Source organism: Bos grunniens, chromosome 21 (genome assembly GCF_055505025.1).
Source record: "Bos grunniens cultivar Pamir isolate PY7600 chromosome 21, Bosgru_T2T1.0, whole genome shotgun sequence".
NCBI lineage: Eukaryota > Metazoa > Chordata > Mammalia > Artiodactyla > Bovidae > Bos > Bos grunniens.
The window spans coordinates 65,194,064-65,217,911 of NC_141185.1; the positions used below are offsets into that span (position 1 = coordinate 65,194,064).

The following is a 23,848-nucleotide window of genomic DNA, read 5'->3' on the forward strand; positions in this document are numbered from 1 at the left end:
TGCTGGCAGGTCAAATAAGATGAAACGAAAAACTCCACTGAAGTGTGAAACGGGATGATCCAGGAAGAGCATCTGCAGCATTAAGCAGAGGGTGGGCAGAAACAGATGATGAATGGAGACAACTCAAAGCTCGTTCCATAGCAAAGAGCACCAGCCGGAATCAGGGTTCTGTGAATGTGATGTGGCTTTGTGCTTATATTATGATAAAGACTTGACATATTTGAGAAGCAGCTAACAGAAACAGCACAGGGGAGAACAGGAAGATAGGTAAGAGTGGTCCTCGAGGAGGGTGTAGTTCCTCTTTCCAACAGAAGCAGTTGCCTTTGGCCAAGGCCACAACTCTAGGCACCAGAAAGTTTCAACTGAAGGTTTGTGTGTCTTTTGTCCACTTACTAACGTTACTCCATGATCAGGATGGACTGGGTTATGCATCATTTAAATACACGACTACTGCCATCAGTTCCAAGTTGCAGCCCCCCCACTGCAGCATGAGGCAGTGTTCTGCCTGGTTCAGCTATCTTCTGACCCATCCCTTCTTCCCCATGGGCCTCAGATTCTGCACCACTTCTTTCAAGAGGAGCACAGGACCCATCTCCTCTGGCAACTTCAGTCCACCCTTCTGAAATATTTACTGCTCTTGACTTGTAGCACACAACACTTGATAAGTACTCACTTTGCCACATGGTAGCTGTCTCATTAGATACATCAAGCTTGGTTTTCTATGACCCTGGCTGTACAGTCTTTGGCTATCAGGAACACAAGGACAAAACAGACTACAGTGATCAGGGTCTTGCACCAGTTGACCCTCTAAGCTACAGTTTCTAAAAACCAAGGTTAACTAGAAGTACCTACCTCACGGGACTGTAGTGAGGATTAACTATAAATGTATGTGCTCGGCACACAGCAAGTGCTCTTCAAACTCTATTACACAAGTTAGTTTCCTTCCCTCTTCTATTATCTCCCGATCAATTACTCACATGGCACCACCTCTCCACCACCAGTCATACTGCCAGATGCAAGGTGGGTATATACAACTCAGCGTTTCTTCCTATGTGTTTCTTCCTTTCTTCCTTAATTTATAGGGGAAAAAAGGAGGTTTGAGGGAAAAGTCACAGCTAATAGTATACTGAAACATGCCTTCTATTTCTAAAATGAACAGTTGATAGCTGCTTAACTAGGTATTTTCAACTACAGGAAAATAGTTTAAAGGAAGAACTCTTAAAAGTTCATTTATATCCTACAGGGAATCAATCTCTCTGGACATAAATTAACAGACCTAGATGAAATATTTTAACCCAGTCTAAAACTTTCCATTATTCTTTCTCATCATCTTGACATGAAGCAGGGATCAACAAATTACAGGTGGCAGGACAAATCTAGCCCGTAAGATAAATATTTTTAAATGTATTTAATAATTCTTTAAAAATTAAAAAAATATAGACTGTGCCGCCTGTCAAGCCTAAAATCTTTACTACCTGGCCCTTTATAACATACTTCACAGAGACTCTGCATAAGGACTTAAGAAATGAGTGTGAGACAGAGGACTCACAGGGCTTCCAAAAACCCCAATGACCCCTGAGGTACTTACAGGCAAGATGTTTCTTTGCCCTATTAATGCAGAAACTCAACTCCAAGTGTCCGGTTTTGTGGATAAACCCCCAGGAGCCCTCCAGCTCTGAAAACCACTGCAGCTGTCCCACTTTTCATGCTCACTGAGGTGAGCAATAATGAGAAGAGAAAGTAAATTTTATTAACGGGAGGTTATGAATGATAAAAAGCTGTATTATGTTAGACAAATTCAAGTGCATAAAGAAATTTCTTTAAATTTAATAAAGATACTGAAAATGTTCTTTTTTTTTTTTTAATATTTACAGTCTCTCTTTTTTTAAACAGTTCTGTACATATAAATTTACAGAACAACCCCATCAACTGTCTGCATCAGTAATCCTTGCTGGTGGGCTCACCATTTACAAGGAAGACATCATTCAACGCAAGCTGTCACAGAGACTGTCCTACCAGCCAGGACCTCTTAACTTGAAGGATCATTGCCAGGTCTCTTTTACCAAGATCACCAATCACCTGGAAGCCCTTAGCTACCAACTAACAAAGACCTGTGAAATCAATGAACAGTGACGGCTTCAGTGCAGCGTGACTAACTGCAATACTGCCTAGTGGCCATGTCCACACCCTATGCTGCCTTCAACCCTTGAAGTCATCAGTGTAGTTAAGAACAGAAAGAAAGCCCCTCCCCCTGGCTAATCACTGTGAAAAGCGTGCGTAAGACAATTGAGTTGAGGGTTAAGGATTCATCTTGCTAATGTCAAAAGTGACACTAACAAGATTCTTAGCCTCATCCACCAGATGAGGGTCCTCTGCGTCCAGGTCTCCAGGAACAGGTTCCACCACCTTCACCAGACAAAGGATTGTAACCTGTGATGAGATAAAGGAAGCAAAACAGTGTTGGAAACATTTCACATCAAACAGAGGACCGTAAGCCTGATATGCAAAGCACTGCAGAGATACAATCTCATAAACTCTCATAAACATTTTCAGAAAACTTTAAGCAACCACATGACCAAAAAAACTTTATAATGTGACTGCATTATATTGCATTGTATATACTAATCTGACTTTCTATAATGTGATTGCAGTCTGAACTGACTTGAATAAAACAAGCCATTCAGCTTCTGTTTTAACTATCAAAACATGAAAATCTCCACCAAATACACAAAAAATCTGCCCCCAAAGCCTCTCAAGATGGCTAAATTTAAGTATATAAAGGTTTCTAACTGTAGTCCTTAATAAGACGAGTACATTCAAGTAAGAACTGCTCAAGTTACAGAAAATAAATTATAAAAATCAAAACCGAATGGAACTTGTGGTTGCTTTCACCAGTAAGAACTGGGAAATCCACATGCCCCAGCCGCCACACTCATCCTTGCCCACTCATTAACTTCCTAAAGTTAATAGACATTTGGCGACCATTCTGCTCAGGCTCTAGAGTCAGCAAGACCTTAAATGAGGTGGTTTTGTTCCTTACTGTAGAATCTTTGGTCACCAACTCCCTGTGCCTCAGGTTCTTTAAGGCCTATAAAGACAGGCCATTCGAAGCCCCCAGCTCTGGATTGCTAGCAATGTTAGAGGCATGCACACAGCACACCATACATTCCATTTTCTACAATCGTCCCCTGAATACTACCACTTGTTGCTCTGCATAATGGCCTTAGAAGATTATTTCTTGCTGAAGCAAGAAAAAGATTTAAAAAAGCATTTTCTTTTCAGACATACCACTCCCCTATACAAGCCAGCTCTGAGTTCCTAACACAAAGGAAGAGATCAGAACCCAGCCTTTAAGGGCAACCCACCTTGTGTCCTGGCTTCAGAGAGCTCGCAGGCTTCACAGACTCCCCTCAGTCGTCTAAGAGGTTGGCCACACCTCTGCCTCTGTGGCACCTAGCCAGAGAAAACCCCTCTTCCCAGATAGAAAAAAGTATCTTCAGCCTAGAACTGGTTTCTTCCCAAATCATTCTAATGCTTTTGCCCTCCCCTCTCTCCAGATGGAGGAGGAACTCCTGGCACATCACAAAGGGTTATTTATTTTCAGTTGTGTGGGAGTCCCATCTTCCCAAAAGTATGTGAAAGTCCTCAAGGATGGGATGGTACACACTGCTATGGTACCACCTAGAGTGCTTGGGGGTACTGCACAAAGAAGGTCTCTTAATGAATATCTATCTGTTCATGCCTCCTTGAAGGAGTTATTTGTAAGAAACAAGGCAGCTCTGGCTGGAAAGGCCAAAACCCGTGTCCTAGGCCCCTTGACCCACTCATATGCAAAACAGGCAAACTACTCCTTGCCTCACTTAACTTACCCCTTACAGGACTGTGGGATCAAGTGAAAAACACTAAAATACAACTGCAACCATCCCAATTATTTCCCGAGAGCCTCGAGTGACCTCCTTTTTCACTGCTTATCAAATGCTAACTTTTGTGAGGCCAAGGAGGTCAGAGGCCTCCTGGAAAAAGGACATGCACCCACGTCCTTGCTGGAGGGTCAGCGGCAATAAAGGGTTCAGCAGGCTGGTCATTTCTAGCCGCTGAAGGCTGTTTTACATCTGTTTCTTTTATTTAATCTTCATAACCTATACTTAGGAATTAGTCTCAGTTTATAGGCAATGAATCAAGAAAAGAGAATCCTGTTTCAGGTAAATTTAGCCAATTATTGTTCAGAATGCTTTAATGTTTCATACTTACCTCCTCCTCGCAAAGGCTTTCTGTCAGATTTTCGTTTTGGGATGACTGATGAAGTAGAAGGCCCAGGACTGTCTTCTTCCTGCTTGAACATATACAGCCTTAAGAATCTAGTTAAGACATTCTACTCCAGGAATCTTCACCTACTTGAACATAAGTCCACTAGGTTGAAGGCTACATCACCTGAGGCTTTCTTGTATTTCCTTTATAACTTTTTCCTTCTTGCATGCTATCCCACATTTCAATCTTCTGTCTCCTTTTTTCTTCTTCAAGCTGAGGAAGAATCGCACATGATACAAAATGAATTCATAAGCTGTCATCCTTCTCAAAGAAAATATACTTTTGATAATCTGTAATTTAAATGTTCTTCAAAGTTTCACCTGCACTTTCTTCAGTTAATAAAGTAGCTGTCATCTAGTGGTGTGTGAGTTTAATTCAGATACAGAATCCTTTGCTTTTCCATACTATTAAGGAAAGCAAAAAGTGTCACAGAAGAAAGAATACAGATTCTTCTTTTAAACTAGACATTTCTGGTCATGTTGAAGAACACTGACTTGAAAAGGGTCGGTGTGGCTGGCAGGTGTGCTTTGCTGCTATTTGGTTGTGTCACCTGAGGAAAGTTACTTAACCCTTCAACTTGGAAGGCTGTGAGGAACCAATGAGAGCAAATTTGAGAATTCTCTGCAAGTAAGGTACTATGGGAGCATAAGAGAAAACTAATCTCAGTAGAAAACTATGTCCAACAATGAGCACCTGAGAAACCTTGAGCAGTGAACAGGAGGGAAATACAGCGCCCGAAGTCTTCACCTTTGCTTCCCACTCCTTGAACAACTGGGTACTGCAACTCACGAGTGCACAAAGGTCACTAACTCTCTCAGTTCCTGATGCAATCCAAACCCAAGCTTCAGTTCATTCTGGTTCCGATTAAACTGCGATGCCACAAAGATATGCAAGAGGATGCCTTAGAAAGCACATATCCAGAAATTTCTCAATGGTTCAGGGTCCATCACTGCTAAACCCAAATGCCTGTCCCTTCATGCCTTCACTGTCAGCAAGTACAGGAGGTTAAGGAAGAAACTGCTTCTTAATCTGAAAGCTGTTTTATGTTTATAGCCAACATGGAAAACACCAGAATGGTACATCAGTGACAAATTCTGAGACCACATACAAGAGAGCTGACTGAACTATGAGACAGGAAGACTGTTACTTTTCTTAAGTATACAGAACCACGTTGACTACACTAAAGTCTGTGACTGTGCAGATCACAAACTGGAAAATTCTTAAAGAGACGGGAATACCAGACCACCTTACCTGCGTCCTGTAAAGCCTGTATGCAGGTCAAGAAAGATAGAATCAGACATAAACAATGGTCTGGTCCAAAACTGGGACAGGAGTACATCAAGGAGATACGTCACCCCGCTTATTTAATTTCTATGCAAAGTACATCATGGGAAATGCTAGGCTGAATAAGCACAAGCTGGAATCAAGATTGCCAGGAGAAATATCAATAACCTCATATATGCAGATAACACCACCCTAATGGCAGAAAGCATCAAGAGCCTCTTGATGAAGGTGAAAGAGGACAGTGAAAAAGCTGGCTTAAAACTTAACACTGAAAAACGAAGATCATGGCATCCAGTCCCATCACTTCATGGCAAACAGATGGGAAAACAATGGAAACAGTAATAGACCGTATTTTCGTGGGCTCCGAAAACACTGTGGACAGTGACTGTATCCATGAAATGAAAAGATGCTTGCTCCCTGAAAGAAAAGCTTTGACCAACCTAGCCAGTGTATTTCAGAGCAGAGAGATTCCTTTGCCAACAAAGGTCCATAATCAAAGCTATGCTTTTTCCAGCAGTCATGTACGGATGTGAGTTGGACAATAAAATTGGCTGAGTAGCAAAGAATAGATGCTTTCAAACTGTGGTGCTGGAGAAGACTCTTCTGAGTCCTGTGGACAGCAAGGAGAACAAACCAGTCAATCCTAAAGGTAATCAGTCCTGAATATTCATTGGAAGGACTGATGCTGAAGCTGAAGCTCCAATACTTTGGCCACCTGATGCGAAGAACTGACTCACTGGAAAAGACTCTGATGCTGGGAAAGATTGAAGGTAGGAGGAAACGGACGACAGAGGATGAGATGGTTGGATGGCATCACTGACTCAACAGACATGAGTTTGAGCAAACTCCCAGAGATGGTGAAGGACAGGGAAGCCTGGCGTGCTGCAGTCCATGGGGCCGCAAAGAGCCAGACACACGACTGAGAGACTGAACAAACAATACAGAACCACAACTTTAAAACTCAACACAGCCTTCTATCCTTTCTCCAATTTTAGGAGGCTCACATTACAGTTTTTAAAAACAATCTTTTAAAAGCTTTTCCCCCCAGCTACATCAGCAAACTGGGTAAATGATCAGGCTGTTTTACTAACGCAAAAAAGTCAGACCCTCAAGTCATTAATTTTGACACGTAGCAGGAACTGAACTTACTCTTGGGCTCTAGAAACAAAACAATTAAATATTTCTTAAAAACTTTAAAACACTTGCTAAAGTTTTTTTTAGAAACAAACAAAAAATAAAACTGCTTAAATATAGCATCTATGTGTATTATGCTGCCATTTCTATGGAAAAATGATATAAGCATGCGTTTATATATGAATAAAATATTTCTGGAAAAATACCTAAAATACTTCGCTCTGTCCTTTCACTCTGGGCTCCAGCCACGATGTGGATACCAACCATGCACTAATGACCATGCAGAAAACAAAAGCCACCAGCGGTGGCAGAAAGGCATTCCTTTCTGGAAATACCAGAGACACAGGCAAGACCAGCAGGAAGACCAACTTCTCTGGTTTCCTTATAAGGGGATAAAGAGGGGCCCAGAAACATCTGTAATAAAACCAGAAAGCGGAGCCTACACTTAGTTGCTTCAGTTACACAGACTGGGGCCAACACAGTAAGTGTGACTTCACGCCTGTGAAGAGCAGCACAACCCACCTGGCTGCTCAGGTCACTTCAACAGTAGCCCCTGGTTCTTCCTCCCCATCACCTCCAGAACTGCCCATCACTCCCACAACCAAACCATGTGTTTAACAAAAGTCTTTCAGAACTCCATCTTCTGCTCTCCATCTCTACCCTAGGTGGAGTCCATTGCCACCCTCCCCTGGCTCTTCTTTAATCCACTGAAGAGTGGCCCCACCAAGTCAGGTCCTGTGAGATGCAAAGCTTGAAACCAACCATGAAGCAAGATGCTGAATGTGTGTTCTGTGTCTGGTGGTACGGCTCCTGCACATAGCACACGGTTTTATGGGCAAAATACTGCTATAAGGGAACCACTTAAAAGTAAAAACATAAATACAAGAGTATTTAAGAGTAATTATTTAAGAGCATTTCACCCCTGAACATTAAGAAATTACACAAGTAAAACATGCTGAGCAATACTTAGCTAAGTGGAAATGATTCAGCCTAAAACTGTTCCCTTTACCCACCATAATGTGAGTGCATGCACACACATACACACTTTTACCAACTAAACCTCAAATATCATGTACTCAAATTAAAACCAGTACATACCTGTCTTAATTTCTCTTTATGCTTTTCAACTTGTGCATTTAATTCTTCTTGCATTTTCAAACGAGCAGCTGCTAAAGCCTCCTGTCGTTTAACAACAATATCAGGTTCTGAAAAGGCAGAAAAAAATTGGAATAAAGCACTTTGTAAAATATAAAATGGAAACTCTTGAGATCTATATTAGAAGTGTACAGAAATCAAACAATACAAAAACCTTTTTTAACATGAGTAAGTCTATCCTTCTGCATGTATTTAATTACTGCCTAAAGGGGAAGGAGACTATCACATAGCCTCAGTTCAGAGTCCTTGTTAAAATACTTACAGCATCAGAAATCTCTGTTCACAACAGATTTCTGGGCTCTCTGAGCAATCCCAATTCAGAGAATCTGGCCTGGGCCCTATGATTCAAATATAAGTGGTGCGGCAGCCACAGCGAAATTTGATTTCACATCCAGGATACCTCCTAACTCCCAGCCTCTAGACTGACCAGAATTATAGAAATAACCAAGGGAAAGCAAGTTTTCTGATCATTAGCTATCACCTAATTAGTCTAGATATATACCAGAAAAAGGGAAAGGTATTTAGGTATTCTATTCTTGTTTCTACAGAAAAGAAAAATTCTGCCAACTAGCGTTAATAGAAATGACCGCCCCAGATATTTATTTTTATCTGGTTTATACAACAAAGCAAATTACCCAAAAACACAATCAAGTTTTCTGTTTTATGCAGACCACTGTGTTTAAGGAGCACTAAGGGGAACTACACAGTAGTGTGACTAATTTTCTAAACAAAGAAACAAACTACAACTACTATGTTCACACCAGCACCATCCAAAGGATATGGGATCACCATTACCTACAGACAGTAAAAAGCAATGGAAAAAAGGTCATTTAACTGAATGCACGTACAACAGAACACAAAATAGGTATGGCTGGGTGGGTGTGGGTTTGTGTGGTGGCAGAGACGAACAGAGCTTTACTTTTAAAAATGAAACTATAGTTCTACTTTATAGAAATGTGAATTGTAACAACATTTGAAATTGCTGTTTTATTCTTAGAAAAAAAGAAATTATGTGTGGATTTTTTAAACCTAATTTTCCTAACAAAATTGTACAACACAAAGTACACCTTTCACTGCACATTTACTTTGTGCAACGCTTCCTTAAAACAAACTCTTCTGAGACGCCCATCCCATTATATTATAAATCCACTCCTCAGCTGTCAGCAGATCACAGTGACAGCAACGGCTGTACCAGGTGACTGAAGCTGTTCTCTAACCTCACCCACGTCACATTATCCCACAACTTAAGCAAGATTTACAATTGTACTTTGTTTTTTGGGATATACAGCCAACAACCAAAAATACTGAGATGATGGAAGGACCACAGGGTTTCATGGGAGAGGAGAGTAAAGGAATTTTTTAGGTCCTTCTGCTAATGACTACTATTATGTTATGATGTTTGTTTCTTCCCCAGCTTCATAACTGTGGTGACTCGGATCACTGACGATTAGCATTTATTTAATTATACTACTATTATCAAAATACTGAACATTTCTTTTGACTATGTTCTCAGAAACTGTAACTTCTAACAAGTTAAAAGGCTGTTTTAGAGGGAATGAGTTTTTTAAACAGCCATGTGTAAATCTGCCATCAGGTCTGATGAGTAAGTTTTGAAAAGCAGAATGCAGTGGATGTGAGGAACTAAGGCTGAGTTTCCTGTCACTCACTAGGGTTCTAGAGATAACTGAGAGTTAGTAGGCACACCCATAAGTATGCAGAAGCTTTGACGTTTTCATTTTACTCTCTCCTGTAAATAAAGAATGATGCAAGCAGAGGGTGTTCTACACATCATTAAGCAGGTTTTTCACCCCATCAAAAACTCTGAAATTAAAAAAAAACACACTACTGCAATTCACCAAAATCAACTTCAGTTTACCTCCCACACGGATTAGACTGATACCTCTTACTCGTAACAATAGACTAACTTATAAATACTACAATAAGTACGGGTAAAGCCACGCCTTCAGTCCTCTTCCCTGGAAAATCCCATGGACAGAGGAGCTTGGCAGGCTACAGTCCATGGCCCCAAAGACTCGGACACAACTGAGTGTACACGCGCGCACATGCTCATACACACAAACACACACATACTAACCCAGAGCAGCGGCAGCTTGATCTAAGTGCCTCTGCCTCAAGGCCCTCAACCGGGTGGAAAGCTTCTGAAACACCACGTAGAGAAGGATGCAGCTGAAGACGATGTACCAGCCGTAAGTGGCCAGCAGGGAGCCCACTGAAAAAAATAAAAGTTTTCAAGAAACTAAAAATGACACTTCCACCGAGCTTTCCTAGCGGAAGACTTCCTAAGAAGGTAGTTAAAGCAGCGAGAAGTACAATCCAGGGATCCCTTAGAAGGTGCTTCTCAGCCCTCTGGGGAATCGGAGGGGCAACCCCGGGGCAGGCGGGGCACGTCAGCCGGGTTTTGAAGGATGACGGAGTGTGTCCGAATCAGGAAGGGAAGGGCTTTAACGATCCAGGCAACGTACGGAAAAGGGTAGCCGCGGGGGGCTGGCACAGGGCAGAGTTTGGGGGCGTGCGCAAGGGCGCGGTGGTGGGGGAAGCGCGGCTTGGCGGCAAACGTCAAGGACCCTGTGAGCCCAGTAAACCGCGACCCGGAAGGGCTTGAACCGCCTGTGTCGCGCGAGATAAAGGACTCGGGCAAACAAGGGCCGACAGCAAAGCCCAGGGAAGCCGGGCTCCGGGCGAGCCTCCGCGCGCGCCTTCGGCCCACCGCCCAGGCCTGCTGGTACCGGCCGCGTCTGGCCTCCGGCCGGCCCAGCCCACAGCGCCGTGGAGAACTACTCACTGAACATGGCGACGAGCCGGCGATGAGGACGCGGCCCCGCGGCCCGCGGCGCGCGCCCACTCACCCGTGACGTGAAGGAAACGCAGCCCCTCGGTCTCGAGGGTGGGCCGCGCGGACAGCTGATCCCCGTCCCGCTCCATGGCGACGCAGCCCCGGCCAGACCCGCGCCGCACACGCCCGCCGAGTCAGCGCCGGCCTTCGCCTTCCGGCAGGCCCCTAGTACACGTGGCGCCCGGGGCCGGGTTTCCGGCCTCCCGGCCAATCGGGTGGCTAACCGGCCCGGACGCCTGGAAACGCCTCGAGGGCGTGGCCGAGGCGGGCTGAGCCCTCCGGGGCGGCACCGGGAGCCCGAGGGGCGCCTTACACCCTGCGCCGCGTCGGATATTTACTCTCGTACTGATTGGACACCGAGGTCTCAAGACGTTACCTTGGGCAAATAGGATTTGCGTCCACTCCCGTGCTCGCTGGCACCTTAAGCAACTGGGACTTCGCAGATTGGCAACTCCCTGCTGTTGCGGGTTCCAGCGTACCCCTTCCGCTGCCTCTGTTACCTTTCAGAGTTGGGAAAGTCCCCGCTAACCCCCCGCCGTTCTCTCCTCCAGAATCAAAACCTCTTGGGAAAGAATTAGCGTTAACAATGGCTCCAACACGCCTTGAATCAATAATTACTAAGTATTATACGACATTACAATTACTTATAACAATGTTTTGTCTTTTCTCTGCCTGCGATGCCCTCCTCCACACCCTTCCACCCCTCTCTTGGAGCCCTACCTTAAGCACCCTCTATGGAATTTGACCTTGAGCGTATTTTGGAGGAGGATTTAAAGTGAAAATACTCCGCTGTGTCTCAAAAGAAGGGTTGAGGATTAGGAAGAGAATAATGAGCAGATAATGACTGATTCAGAGTGCTCTGCCACCTTGGTGAGCACAGACAAGAGCCTGGGGTATCCTTGGGGGATTCCACCGCTGGTTTCACTAGCAGTTTCTCAAAAGACTCACAGAACGACAATTTCAGGCTTGTGTCAGAAAACAGGAGAAGAGAAATGGGCTTCTGGAGAAAATTGGGAAATTGAGGACTCTGGATTTTATCAATTAAGACTGTGAAGACCCATTGATTTGCCTTTAGAAGTGTAGGGGAAGCCCACTGATTGAAACTGCCAACCCTGGCCAGGCACCATAGCAACAATTTTCATGAGTTGTTTTATGACCGGAGATCCTGGTAAAGAACATGGAACTAAGAAGTCATCACCAACGGGAAGAGTTTGGGAAACGTCAAAAGGAGACACCATGTGTACGACTACCTCCCAGAATCGTTGTCGCTGCCATCCATCTTGCTGAGCAATGAGAGTGCAACCAGGAAGGGCTCTGAATCAGAATGCTTGGCCAAAGACAACCTGGAAATGAATCCCATCTGCCTGTTCAGTTCAGTTCAGTCACTCAGTCATCTCCGACTCTTTGTGACCCCATGGATTGCAGCACGCCAGACCTCCCTGTCCATCACCAATTCCTGGAGTTTATTCAAACTCTTGTCCGTAGATTAGGTGAGGCCATCCAACCATCTCATCCTCTGTTGTCCTCTTCTGCTCCCACCTTCAATCTTTCCCAGCATCAGGGTCTTTTCAAACAACTAAGTTCTTCACATCATGTGGCCAAAGTATTGGAGAGTTAGCTTCAGCATCAGTCCTTCCAATGAATATTCAGGACTGATTTGCTTTAGGATGGTCTGGTTGGATCTCCTTGCTGTCCAAGGGACTCTCAAGAGTTTTCTTCAACACCACAGTTCAAAAGCCTTAATTCTTCAGTGCTCAGCTTTCTTTATAGTCCAACTCTCACATCCATACATGACTACTGGAAAAACCATAACTTTGGCTAGACAGACCTTTGTTGGCAAAGTAATGTCTCTGCTTTTTAATACGCTGTCTAGGTTGGTCATAACTTTTATTCCAAGGAGCAAGCATCTTTTAACTTCATGGCTGCAGTCACCATCTGCAGTGATTTTGGAGCCCCCCCAAAATAAAGTCACTGTTTCCACTGTTTCCCCATCTATTTGCTGTGAAGTGATGGAACCAGATGCCGTGATCTTAGTTTTCTGAATGTTGAGTTTTAAGACAACATGTTCACTCTCCTCTTTTATTTTCATAAAGAGGCTCTTTAGTTCTTTGTTGCTTTCTGCCATAAGTGTGGTATCATCTGCATATCTGAGGTTATTGATATTTCTCCTGGCGATCTTGATTCCAGCTTGTGTTTCATCCAGCCCGACATTTCACATGATGTACCCTACATATAAGTTAAATAAGCAGGGTAACAACATACAGCCTTTACATAGTCCTTTCCCGATTTGGAACCCTTCTGTTGTTCCATGTTCAGTTCTAACTGTTGCTTCTTGACCTGCATACTGATTTTTTAGGAGCCAGGTCAGGCAGTCTGGTATTCCCATCTCTTGAAGAATTTTCCATAGTTTGTTGTGATCTACACAGTCAAAGGCTTTGGCATAGTCATAAAGCAGAAGTAGATGTTTTTCTGGAACTCTCTTGCTTTTTCAATGATCCAAAGGATGTCAGCAATTTGATCTCTGGTTCCTCTGCCTTTTCTAAATCCAGCTTGAACATCTGGACGTTCATGGTTCATGTACTGTTGAAGTCTGGTTTGGAGAATTTTGAGCATTACTTTGCTAGTGTGTGAGATGAGTGCAATTGTGCAGTAGTTTGAGCATTCTTTGGCATTGCCTTTCTTTGGGGTTGAAATGGAAACTGATCTCTTCCAGTCTTGTGGCCACTGCTGAGTTTTCCAAATTTGCTGGCATATTGAGTACAACAGTTTCACAACATCATCTTTAGGATTTGAAATAGCTCAACTGGAATTCCATCACCTCCACTAGCTTTGTTCATAGTGATGCTTCCTTCCGAAGGTCCACTTGACTTTGCATTCCAGGATGTCTGGCTCTAGGTGAGCGATCACACCATCATGATTATCTGGGTCTTGAAGATCTTTTTTTGTATAGTTCTTCTTATATAATTCTTGCCACATCTTCTTAGTATCTTCTGCTTCTGTTAGATCCATAATCCACAATCCATAATGATATGTTCCCTTGGTAGCTCTAATTTTCTTGAAGAGATCTCTAGTATTTCCCATTCTATTGTTTTTCTCTATTTCTTTGCACTGATCACTGAGGAGGGCTTTCTTCTTTCTCCTTGCTATTCTTTGGAACTCTGCATTCCAGTGGGTATATCTTTCCTTTTCTCCTTTGCCTTTCACTTCTCTTATTTTCTCAGCTATTTATAAGGCCTCCTCAGACCACCATTTTGCCTTTTTTGCATTTCTTTTTCTTGGGGATGGTCTTGATCACTGCTTCCTCTACAATGTCACTAACCTCCATCCATAGTTCTTCTGACACTCTATCAGATCAAATCCATTGAATCTATTTGTCATTTCCTCTGTATTATTGCAAGGGGTATAATTTAGGTCATAGGTTCTCTTATTTGCTAGCCTTTAATGACACATTCACAGGATGGATTGAAGCATTCCCTACCAGGACATAGAGAGCTGCAGAAGTCTGTAAAGCTCTGCTAAAGGAAATAGTGCCTACCTTTGGGCTGCCTTGATCACTTCAGAGGGACAATGGGCCCTCATTTACAGCCATGATATCCCAGAACCTGGCCATATGCTTAGGAATGAAATATCACCTCCACACATCATGGCAGCCTCAAGCCTCAGGGAAGGTATGCTGTGCTTAGTCACTCAGTCATGTCCAACTCTTTGCGACCCCATGGACTGTAGTCCTTCAGGCTCCTCTGTCCATAGGGATTCTCCAGGCAAGAATACTGGAGTGGGTTGCCATGCCCTCCTCTCAGGGAAGGTGAAGAGAGCCAACCAGACTCTTAAAAGGGCTATGGCTGCATTATGTCAAGAAACACGTAATAAATGGACCCATATCCTACCAATAGCCCTCATGAGGGTACAGGCAGCCCCTAAATGGCCACTATTAAGCCCTTATGAAATGATATATAGACGTCCATTCTTAACTTCTGATTTTTTTTTTTTTTTAATGAGGACACCAATGAACTCCTAAAACATGCAATTGACCTGGGAAGGTTTCAACAAGAACTGTGATATGGATAAAGGTCTTCCTAGACCACAGGAGGACTTAAACAAACCCCAAGTAGAGCTGGGGGACCAAGTATTAGTAAAGACCTGGCAAGAGAAAGGGAGTCCAAGCCAGATGTCTGAGAATTGGACAGGGCCATATCAAGTTGTCCTAGTAACCTCAACTGCTGTAAAAGTGAAGGGTCTATCTGCCTGGGTCCACAATTCTAGAATAAAACCCTATGGCCTTACAGGAGGGAGAGATGGGGACTGGGACTCTAAAAGCAGAGGACAACTATTCCTGTGAACCTGTTGAAGACTGCTGTTCACGTGGAACACCATCAAATCTCCCTCAGGTAAGTCAATGCATCTTATGATGTTTCTCCTCTTTCTTATCATGCCTTCCTGCACAGCTATTAACTTCTCCCTTAATGATGCATATATGCTTGAAAACCACACTGCTTCTTGACTCAGTGTAACTGCCCCTTGCTGAATCTGCATTAGCAGCAGAAGTTGGGGATATGTCCAACCTATCCCAGGGTATCATTGGCCCACCATTCCAGCCCAGCTACATGCTGTCACCCAGTGTACCCCATCTGGTCATCGCATGGCCTTTTGGGTAAAAGGGGAGAAAAACTTCATGCCTTGGTATCAGCAACAGCTGTTTTTATTTACTCCCATGATAACATCTGCAATCCCACTCAGGCCCTTATTTTCTCTCTTGACTGACATTCCCCAAGTGACCTTCCCTGTCTGTCTTAAAAGTGACTCCCCAACAGGGGTGTCTGTGGGAAATCTGGACAACTCACAATGTGGGATAACCTTCAGTGTCAGAACTGATGGAGAAAACTGGGATCTAGGAATTGCTCTAGGGTATTATGATTTAGCCCAAAGCCTGGGGATTAGAAGTTCTGGCAGAACTGACATGCTATACCTATCCATGAGCATGAGGCTCTCCTCAGTTGCCATTAACCAGTCTCAAAAAGCCATGTTTTGTTCTGGACAACCAAAAACCACACCTGATCATTCTAATTTCTAAATCAGACAGGTAACTCTGACCCCTGTCATTCCCTTGTAGGGGTCCCCACAGCTGAAAACATAACCCTATGGTGGGAACCTAAACAAAATACTCTCTACCTTGAGGACAGATCCCAGGATGCCTCACAACACTTGAACCCCTTCCTAAATGCCCTCACTGCTGTGGTTTTGCAGCAAGTATTGTGATGGTCTCCTCCCAGCTGCTAAAGGACTGCCCTTGTTCTAGTTGTAAGGCAGATGGAAACCCTGTCCCTCTTTGGTAAGGTTGTTTTGTTGCCCAGCTTGAATCCAGTCATAGTGTCTACTTCATATGTGGGGATAAAGCTTGTTTATCCCTGCCACCTTTTTGGACAGGAGCTTGCCCTCTGGGGTGTGTTGTACATGCTGTACATAGATCTGGCCTGGAATAATACCTCCTTGCCTCCACCACTATTACCCACTAGAGGTTATGTCATGCAGTGGTACTTAGCCCCCTTTTTTGGCATTAGGGCTGACTTCTGGTTTGACAGGAGCTGCCACTGAGGGAACTGCTCTATATAAATTTCAGCAGCTTTCTACCAACACTGCTGTGTCCATAGAAAAAGCTACAAGGACCCTCCAACATCTACAATCCTGGTTAGGGTCCCTAGCCACAATGGTCCTACAAAATCTTTGGACTCTGGATTTACTGACTGCAGGGCAGAGTGGCACTTGTCTCTATCTAAAGGAAGAATGCTGTTTTTATTATAACCAGTCTGGGTGGGTCCAAGAAGATATCAAGGGGCTTTTGGAACAGGCCACAGAAATCTTGGATATAAACTCAACAGGTGTATGGAGTTCTCCTTCTTTCCCTTCTTGGCTCCTGCCATTTCTGGGTCCAGCGATAACTATCTTATTAGGACTCCTATTGAGCCCCTGTATACTCCAACTCCTTACAAAGTTTATCTCCCAACAGGTTCCAACAGTTCCAAACCAAACTGATGTTACTACAAGGGTTTCAGATACAGAACACCTCAACTTAGATCAGGTAGAGAGAGACTTCTGCTCTGCTAGGCAGGTCTATGCCCATGCACAGCAGGAAAAATTTACAGAAGAAAGAGACCTCTGCCCCAATTCCCAAGAAGTATCTTGAGTTTGAAGTCTCTCAGGGGGGAGTTGTTAGGGGAAGCACGCTGACTGAAACCGCCCATCCTGGCCAGGCACCATAGTAACCACTTGCATGGATTGTCTTTTGACAGGAGGTCCTGGTAAGGAACATGGAACTAATAAGCCACCACCAACTGGAGGAGTTGGGGAAAAGTCAAAAGGAGACACCACATGTCTGACCACTTCCCAGAATCTTTGTTGCTGGCATCCGTCTTGGCTGAGCAATGAATGCACCACCAGGAAGGACTCTTGAGTCAGAATGATTGGCCAAAGACAACCTGGAGATGGATCCCATCACCATAAACCCAAAACTGCAAGCCACGTGGCAGAGCAGTTCTCCTGGGTTCCCTTACCCTGCTGCTCTCCACCTGGGTGCCAATTCCAATAAAGTCTCTTCCTTCTATCAGCACATTTCTCCTCAGACAATTCTTTTCTGGTGAGACAACGGCCCACTTTTGGGGCCCTGGAGGGGGTCTCCCTTAATACAACAGAAGTAGGAATTTTATTCCCCCTGTCCTTGCTGTTTCTCCTCTTATTGAAGCAGGACATAGATGGTCTTCAGGCTTGACATTTACAACTGGCCCCCTGTTCATACTTTTGCCTTACCCAGAAGAATAACCATCATGGGAGAGTGGGGGGTCTGGATACTAAGTTCTTTTATAGAGCAGAGAAGGAGAGGAGTTGAGGAAGTAAAGACCTTATCTTGCAAATATCTCCTGAAATGGCCAACCTTAGGGAGGGAAAGTTTTAATCTCTCACAGGCAGAGAAAGCCACAATGAATGAAAACTAACCAAGTTGATAATATGGATCACAACCTTGTGTAACTCAATGAAACTGTGAGCTGGGCCATGTAGGACAGCCATGTAGACAGATGGGTCATGGTAGAGAGTTCTGACAAAACGTGGTCCACTGGAGAAGGGAATGGCAAACCACTTCAGCATTCTTGCTTTGAGAACCCCATGAACAGTATGAAATGACAAAAAGATATGACACTGAAAGATGAACTCCCCAGGTCAGTAGGTGCCCAATATGCTACTGGAGAAGAGTGGAGAAACAGCTCCAGAAGAAATGAAGAGGCTGAGCCAAAGTGGAAACAGTGCCCAGATGTGAAGGTGTCTGGTGGTGAAAGTAAAGTCCAATGCTGTAAAGAAAAATATTGCATAGGATCCTGGAATGTTAGGTCCATGAATCAAGGTAAATTGGAAGTGGTCAAACAGGAGATGGCAAAAGTGAAGATTGCCATTTTAGGAATCAGTGAACTAAAATGGACCAAAATAGGTGAATTTAATTGAGATAACCATTATATCTATTGCTGGGAGCAAGAATACCTTATAAGAAATGGGGTAGCCCTCATTGTCAACAAAAGAATCTGAGATGCAGTTATTTGGGTGCAATTTCAAAAACAACAGAATGATCTCATTTCATTTCCAAGGCAAATCAGTCAATGTCAAAGTAATCCAAGTCTATGCCTCAGTCATGAATGCCGAAGAAGCTGAAGTTGAATGGTTCTATGAAGACCTATAAGACTTTCTAGAACTAACACGCACACACACAAAAAAAGATGTCCTTTTCATCGTAGAGTACTGGAATGCAAAAGTAGGAAGTTAAGAGATAACTGGCGTACAGGCAAATTTGGCCTTGGAGTAAAAAATGAAGCAGGGCAAAGGCTAACAGAGTTTTGGCAAAAGAACGCACTGGTCATAGCAAACACCCTCTTCCAACAACACAAGAGATGACTCAACACAGAGACACCACCAGATGGTCATTATCTAAATCAGATTGATTTTATTCTTTACAGCCAAAGATGGAAAAGCTCTATACAGTTAGCAAAAACATGACCGGGAACTAGCTGTGGCACAGATCATGAACTCCTTAATGCAAAATTCAGACTTAGATTGAAGAAAGTAGGGGAACCACTAGACCATTCAGGTATGACCTAAATCAAATTCCTTACGATTATAAAGTGGAAGTGAGAAATAGATTCAAGGGATTAGATATGATAGACAGAGTGCCTGAAGAACTATGGACAGAGGTGAGTGACATTGTACAGGAGGTGGTGATCTAAACCATCTCCAAGAAAAAGAAATGCCAAAAGGCAAAATGGTTGTCTGAAGAGGCCTCACAAATAGCTGAGAAAAGAGAAGAAGCCAAAGGCAAAGGGGAAAAGGAAAGATATACCCATTGGAATGCAGGGTTCCAAAGAATAGCAAGGAGAGATAAAAAAGCCTTCCTAAGTGAACAATGCAAGGAAACAGAGGAAAATAATAAAATGGGAAAGACCAGAAATCTCTTCAAGAAAATCAGAGATACCAAGGGAACATTTCATGCAAAGATGGGCACAATAAAGGACAAAAACAGTATGGATCTAACAGAAACAGAAGATACTAAGAAGACGTGGCAAGAATACACAGAACTATACAAAAAAGATCTTAGCGATCCAAATAACTATGATGGTGTGATCACTCACCTAGAGCCAGACATTCTGCTATGCAAAGTCAAGTGGGCCTTAGGGACATCACTATGAACAAAGCTAGTGGAGGTGATGGAATTGCAGTGGAGCTATTTCAAATCCTAAAAGATGATGCTGTGAATGTGCTGCACTCAATATGCCAGCAAATTTGGAAGACTCAGCAGTGGCGACAGGACTGGAAAAGGTCAGTTTTCATTCCAGTCCCAAAGAAAGGCAATGCCAAAGAATGTTCAAACTACCACACAATTGCACCCATTTCACATGCTAGCAAGGTAATAACTCAAAATACTTCAAACTAGGCTTTAATAGTGTGTGAACTGAGAACTTCCAGATGTTCAAGCTGGATTTAGAAAAGGCAGAGGAACCAGAGATCAAATTGCCAACATCCGTTGGATCATAGAAAAAGCTAGAGAATTACAGAAAAACTTCTGCTTCACTGACTATGATAAAACCTTTGACTGTGTAGATCATAACAAACTGTGAAAAACTGAATACCAGACCACCTTACCTGCCTCCTGAGAAACCTGTATGCAGGTCAAGAAGAGACAGAACTGGACATGGAACAATGGACTGGTTCCAAACTGGGAAAAGAGACATCAAGGCTGTATATTATCACCCTGTTTATTTAATTTATATGAAGAGCACATCATGTGAAATGCCAGGCTGGATGAAGCACAAGCTGGAATCAAGATTTATGGAAGAAATATCAATTACCTCAGATATGCAGATGCCACCACCCTTATGGCAGAAAGTGAAAAGGGATTAAAGAGCCTCTTGATGAAAGTGAAAGAGTTGAGTGAAAAAACCAACTTAAAACTCAACATTCAAAAAAGCTAAGATCATGGCATCCAATCCCATCACTTCATGGCCAATAGATATAGGAACAATGGAAACAGTGACAGACTTTATTTTCTTGGGCTCCAAAATCACTGTGAATGGTAACTGCAGCTATGAAATTAAAAGACGCTTACTCCTTGGAAGAAAAGCTATGACAAATGTAGACAGTGTATTAAAAAGTAGAGACATCACTTTGCTGAAAAAAGTCCACATAGTCAAAGCTATGGTTTTTCCAGTAGTCGTGTATAGATGTGAGTCTTAAACCATAAAGAAGACTGGGTGCTGAAGAACTGATTCTTTCTAACTGCGGGGCTGGATAGACTCTTGAGAGTCCTTTGGACTGCAAGGAGATCAAACCAGTCAATCCTAAAGGAAATTAACCCTGAATATTCATTGGAAGGGCTGATGCCGAAGGTCCAATACTTTGACCACATGATGAAAAGAGCCGACTCATTGGAAAAGACCCTGATGGGTTGACACTGGTTTAGATGGTTGGATGCTCACTGACTCAATGGACATGAGTTTGAGCAAGCCTCAGGAGATTGAGAAGGACAGGGAAACTTGGCATGCTGCAGTCCATGGGTTCACAAAGAGTCATACATGACTGAGCAACTGAACAAAAACACGCAGGGGGCAGGGATCCCGGAGGCAGGCCATTGGGGATGGGTTGTTGATAACTTACTGTGAATGGTGCAGGTATCCATGGTCTCTGAAGGAGAAAATTTTACTCTGAGACCAAAAGACAAGATCTCAGTCGATCAGAGCTTTGTGTAACAAAGTTTTATTTAAAGTGACAGGACAGAGAAAGCTTCTGACATAGATATCAGAAGTGGGTAAAAGAGTACCCACCTCACTGTTTCATGCAGAGCATTATATACTTTTCAACAGCTGCTGAGGATAGATAAGAATACCTCGAGGTTGTAAGAGTTCCACTGGGCCCTTTCCCAAGGCTTATATCCTGAGATAGCTTCAGTACAAGATTGCTGCTGCTAAGTCACTTCAGTCGTTTCCGACTCTGTGTGACCCCATAGACAGCAGCCCACCAGGCTCCCCCCTCCCTGGGATTCTCCAGGCAAGAACACTGGAGTGGGTTGCCATTTCCTTCTCCAATGCATGAAAGTGAAAAGTGAAAGTGAAGTCACTCAGTCGTGTCTGACTCTTAGTAATCCCATGGACTGCAGCCTACCAGGCTCCTCCATCCGTGGGATTTTGCAGGCAAGAGTACTGGAGTGGGGTGCCATTGCCTTCTCCACAAGATTAACCAGAAGGAATCCTGAAGGAAGTGTTCCAGGCAACGCTTTTCTGCATAAGATACATTGTTTTAAGAAACAGATTCACAGGCGAGATTTGTTACAATTATAATCATTAACATAGAGTCTAAGAAAAGTATTTCCATGAGTAAGCTTTGTTCTGTGTATTCATTTGCTCCTAAAGAAAGGCCAGGTCTGAACTATTCAACATGGAGGCGGAGGTCGGTAAGCTGGAACTAATGTTCCAGAAAGCCGACTCTGATCTGGACTATATTCAGTACAGGCCGGAATATGAAATCAAGACTAATTATCCTGATTCAGCAGGCAAGAAAAATCCAGTTACACTTTTAAAGGAATTGTCAGCAATAAAGTCTCGATATCAAACTTTGCCTGTTCGCTTTAAACCAATTGCTGTGGAGCGGAAAGAGACTGAGAGCCGCATTTGTGCTACTTTCAGTAAGCCTATGACCTTGATACAAGAACTGCAGAAGGAAACAGACCTGGAGCTGTTACTGCTGACTGAAGAAGAGAAAACTGCGGCAGAGCAATTAAGAGCTCACATGTCAAACTTATGAGGAAGAAATGGACTTGCAAAAACGAACTCTAATGGGGAAGAAATCAATCCCAGAAATTTAGGAAGACGTCTTGTCAACATTGATGACTATTGGTCGGGAGATGAAAAGGAGATTTGGCTTGGGTGACTGGTTAGTGATGCCTTCCACAGGAGAGGGGGATACGAGAGAAGGGTAGATATTGTATTAATAAAATTTAGCCAAAGGGGCAGAATGGAAATAAAGAGATTTTAAAAATATATGGACACATGCTTAATAATTTCAGGCAAGGAAGTCCCAACACCATTTTGTGTCTGGTTTTGTATAACTGGGATAACATAGATGTCCTAACTGACCTATTGCAAAATAATATTATGTACTATCAGTCAGTCAGATGTGAATGAACATGCTTGGGAAATTAAAAGTTAGAATAATATTTGTACTATATTATACATATGTAAATAGGCTTCCTTGGTGGCTCAGATGGTAAAGTGTCTGCCTGCAATGCGGGAGACCCGGGTTTGATCCCTGGGTAGGGAAGATCCTCTGGAGAAGGAAATGGCAACCCACTCCAGTACTATTGCCTGGAAAATTCCATGGACGGAGGAGCCTGGTAGGCTGCAGTCCATGGGGTTGCTAAGAGTTGGACACGACTGAGCGACTTCACTTTCACTTTCATACATATGTAAATAATTTTATTGTTGAAAATTCTGATCGCACATGTGGTCACATTATTGGTGAGACTGCTAATATGTGACTTAACAGTCTCCCACAATACCTAACTTAGTAGAAAGCTGGCTTTTCTGTGACAGCTTCACTTTTATTTTTGTCCTATTCCTTCTGCCTGCCAATGTTGAGCATGAGCTCTGCTTTCTAATGCTGTTTCAGATTGTCCCTGTCATATTTCAGGGACCTGAAGTATACCTTTGTTCTCCTCTAGTCTGTATTACTGTACTTGTTCAGTTCATTCTGCTGTAAATCTCTATATATGAACCTTCAAGTTGTGAACGTTTGAAGACGTAAACGTGTGTTTTCCCCTCAAATCACATAAGTTAGCTCTGTTTGAGGAGGCACTGTTGGGTTTTGAGGCACAGGCCCCGAATGTTGGATGGTACATGAAGGTTGCAGCAGCCATTCAGAATGTAATCCAGTGCTACCATGGCATCTATGATGAGAAAAAAAGAGCTACCACTCAGACATTACTGGATTGTTCTTTCAAGAAGGTAGACAGAATTGAATCCAGCAAGGAGCCAGAACCTGTGCCATTGGCTGCAGGTATGGAATCACAGCTTGCCCTCTGTCTCCTGTTGCTGATGACCCTCCAGTTCTACCATCTCCCAACCCCCATCCCTCTGCAGTCAGTAACTCTTCTTGTTCACTCAATGCCAGCCCCTGTTGTTCTGTACTACTGTGCTTTTCAAGATACTGTACTTTCAGATTAAAAATGTTTTATTTCTTTGAAAAAAAAAAAGAAAGGCCAATTCCTGGGCAAGATACATTGTTGCACAAGGCTTAAGGAAAGCATGAGCGAGAATGTTCGCCTCCTCCTTAAAGGGCCTTGGACTGCCTGCCTAAGTGTTAATGTCTTCAGGTAGAGGGGCAGGGTTCCCTGAGACAGGTCATTATGTATGATTATAACAAAAGTGGGCTTCCCTGTGGCTCAGATAGTAAAGAATCTGCCTGCAATGCAGGAGACTGGAGAAGGAAATGGCAACCCACTCCAGTATTCTTGCCTAGAGAATCCTGTGGACAGAGGAGCCTGGGGGCTGCTGTCCATAGGGTCGCACAGAGTCGGACACAACTGAAACG

The 23,848-nt window shown here is 43.4% G+C and overlaps 1 protein-coding gene, 1 long non-coding RNA gene and 1 pseudogene across 4 annotated transcripts; 2 read left to right on the forward strand and 1 right to left on the reverse strand.

Moving 5' to 3' along the window:
- Positions 1-1,811: 1,811 nt before the first annotated feature.
- SELENOS (selenoprotein S) lies at positions 1,812-10,889 on the reverse strand. Of its 2 annotated transcripts, XM_086364904.1 has the most exons (7): positions 10,749-10,889; positions 9,977-10,111; positions 7,825-7,931; positions 4,432-4,521; positions 4,252-4,330; positions 3,366-3,472; positions 1,812-2,430 (listed from the first exon to the last, which is right to left on the reverse strand). In XM_086364904.1, exons 1-6 carry the CDS (start codon positions 10,822-10,824, stop codon positions 3,411-3,413), a joined length of 549 nt encoding a protein of 182 aa, XP_086221030.1. In that variant the 5' UTR covers positions 10,825-10,889; the 3' UTR covers positions 1,812-2,430; positions 3,366-3,410. The 2 variants fall into 2 exon arrangements, with proteins under 2 accessions (XP_086221030.1, XP_086221029.1); XM_086364903.1 differs by lacking the exon at positions 3,366-3,472.
- An 84-nt stretch (positions 10,890-10,973) lies between these two features.
- On the forward strand, positions 10,974-17,339 carry LOC147349830 (uncharacterized). The gene is made up of 2 exons (XR_015150169.1): positions 10,974-15,123; positions 17,023-17,339. It is a non-coding gene; the product is annotated as an uncharacterized LOC147349830 (long non-coding RNA).
- Positions 17,340-21,692: 4,353 nt separating this feature from the next.
- On the forward strand, positions 21,693-22,299 carry LOC147349831 (SKA complex subunit 2 pseudogene; annotated as a pseudogene). Its single transcript, XR_015150208.1, has one exon. The product of XR_015150208.1 is annotated as an SKA complex subunit 2 pseudogene (transcript).
- Positions 22,300-23,848: the final 1,549 nt, after the last annotated feature.

What these genes read in the sequence shown, in the direction of transcription:
- SELENOS (XM_086364904.1), bottom strand. Translation starts at nt 10,824, where the DNA reads ATGGAGCGGGACGGGGATCAGCTGTCCGCGCGGCCCACCCTCGAGACC. An exon ending in GCGTTTCCTTCACGTCACGG is followed by an intron (nt 10,112 to 10,748) that starts GTGAGTGGGCGC and finishes TATTTTTTTCAG; the next exon opens with TGGGCTCCCTGCTGGCCACT. An exon ending in AAAGCCTTTGCGAGGAGGAG is followed by an intron (nt 3,473 to 4,251) that starts GTAAGTATGAAA and finishes CTATCTGGGAAG; the next exon opens with AGGGGTTTTCTCTGGCTAGG.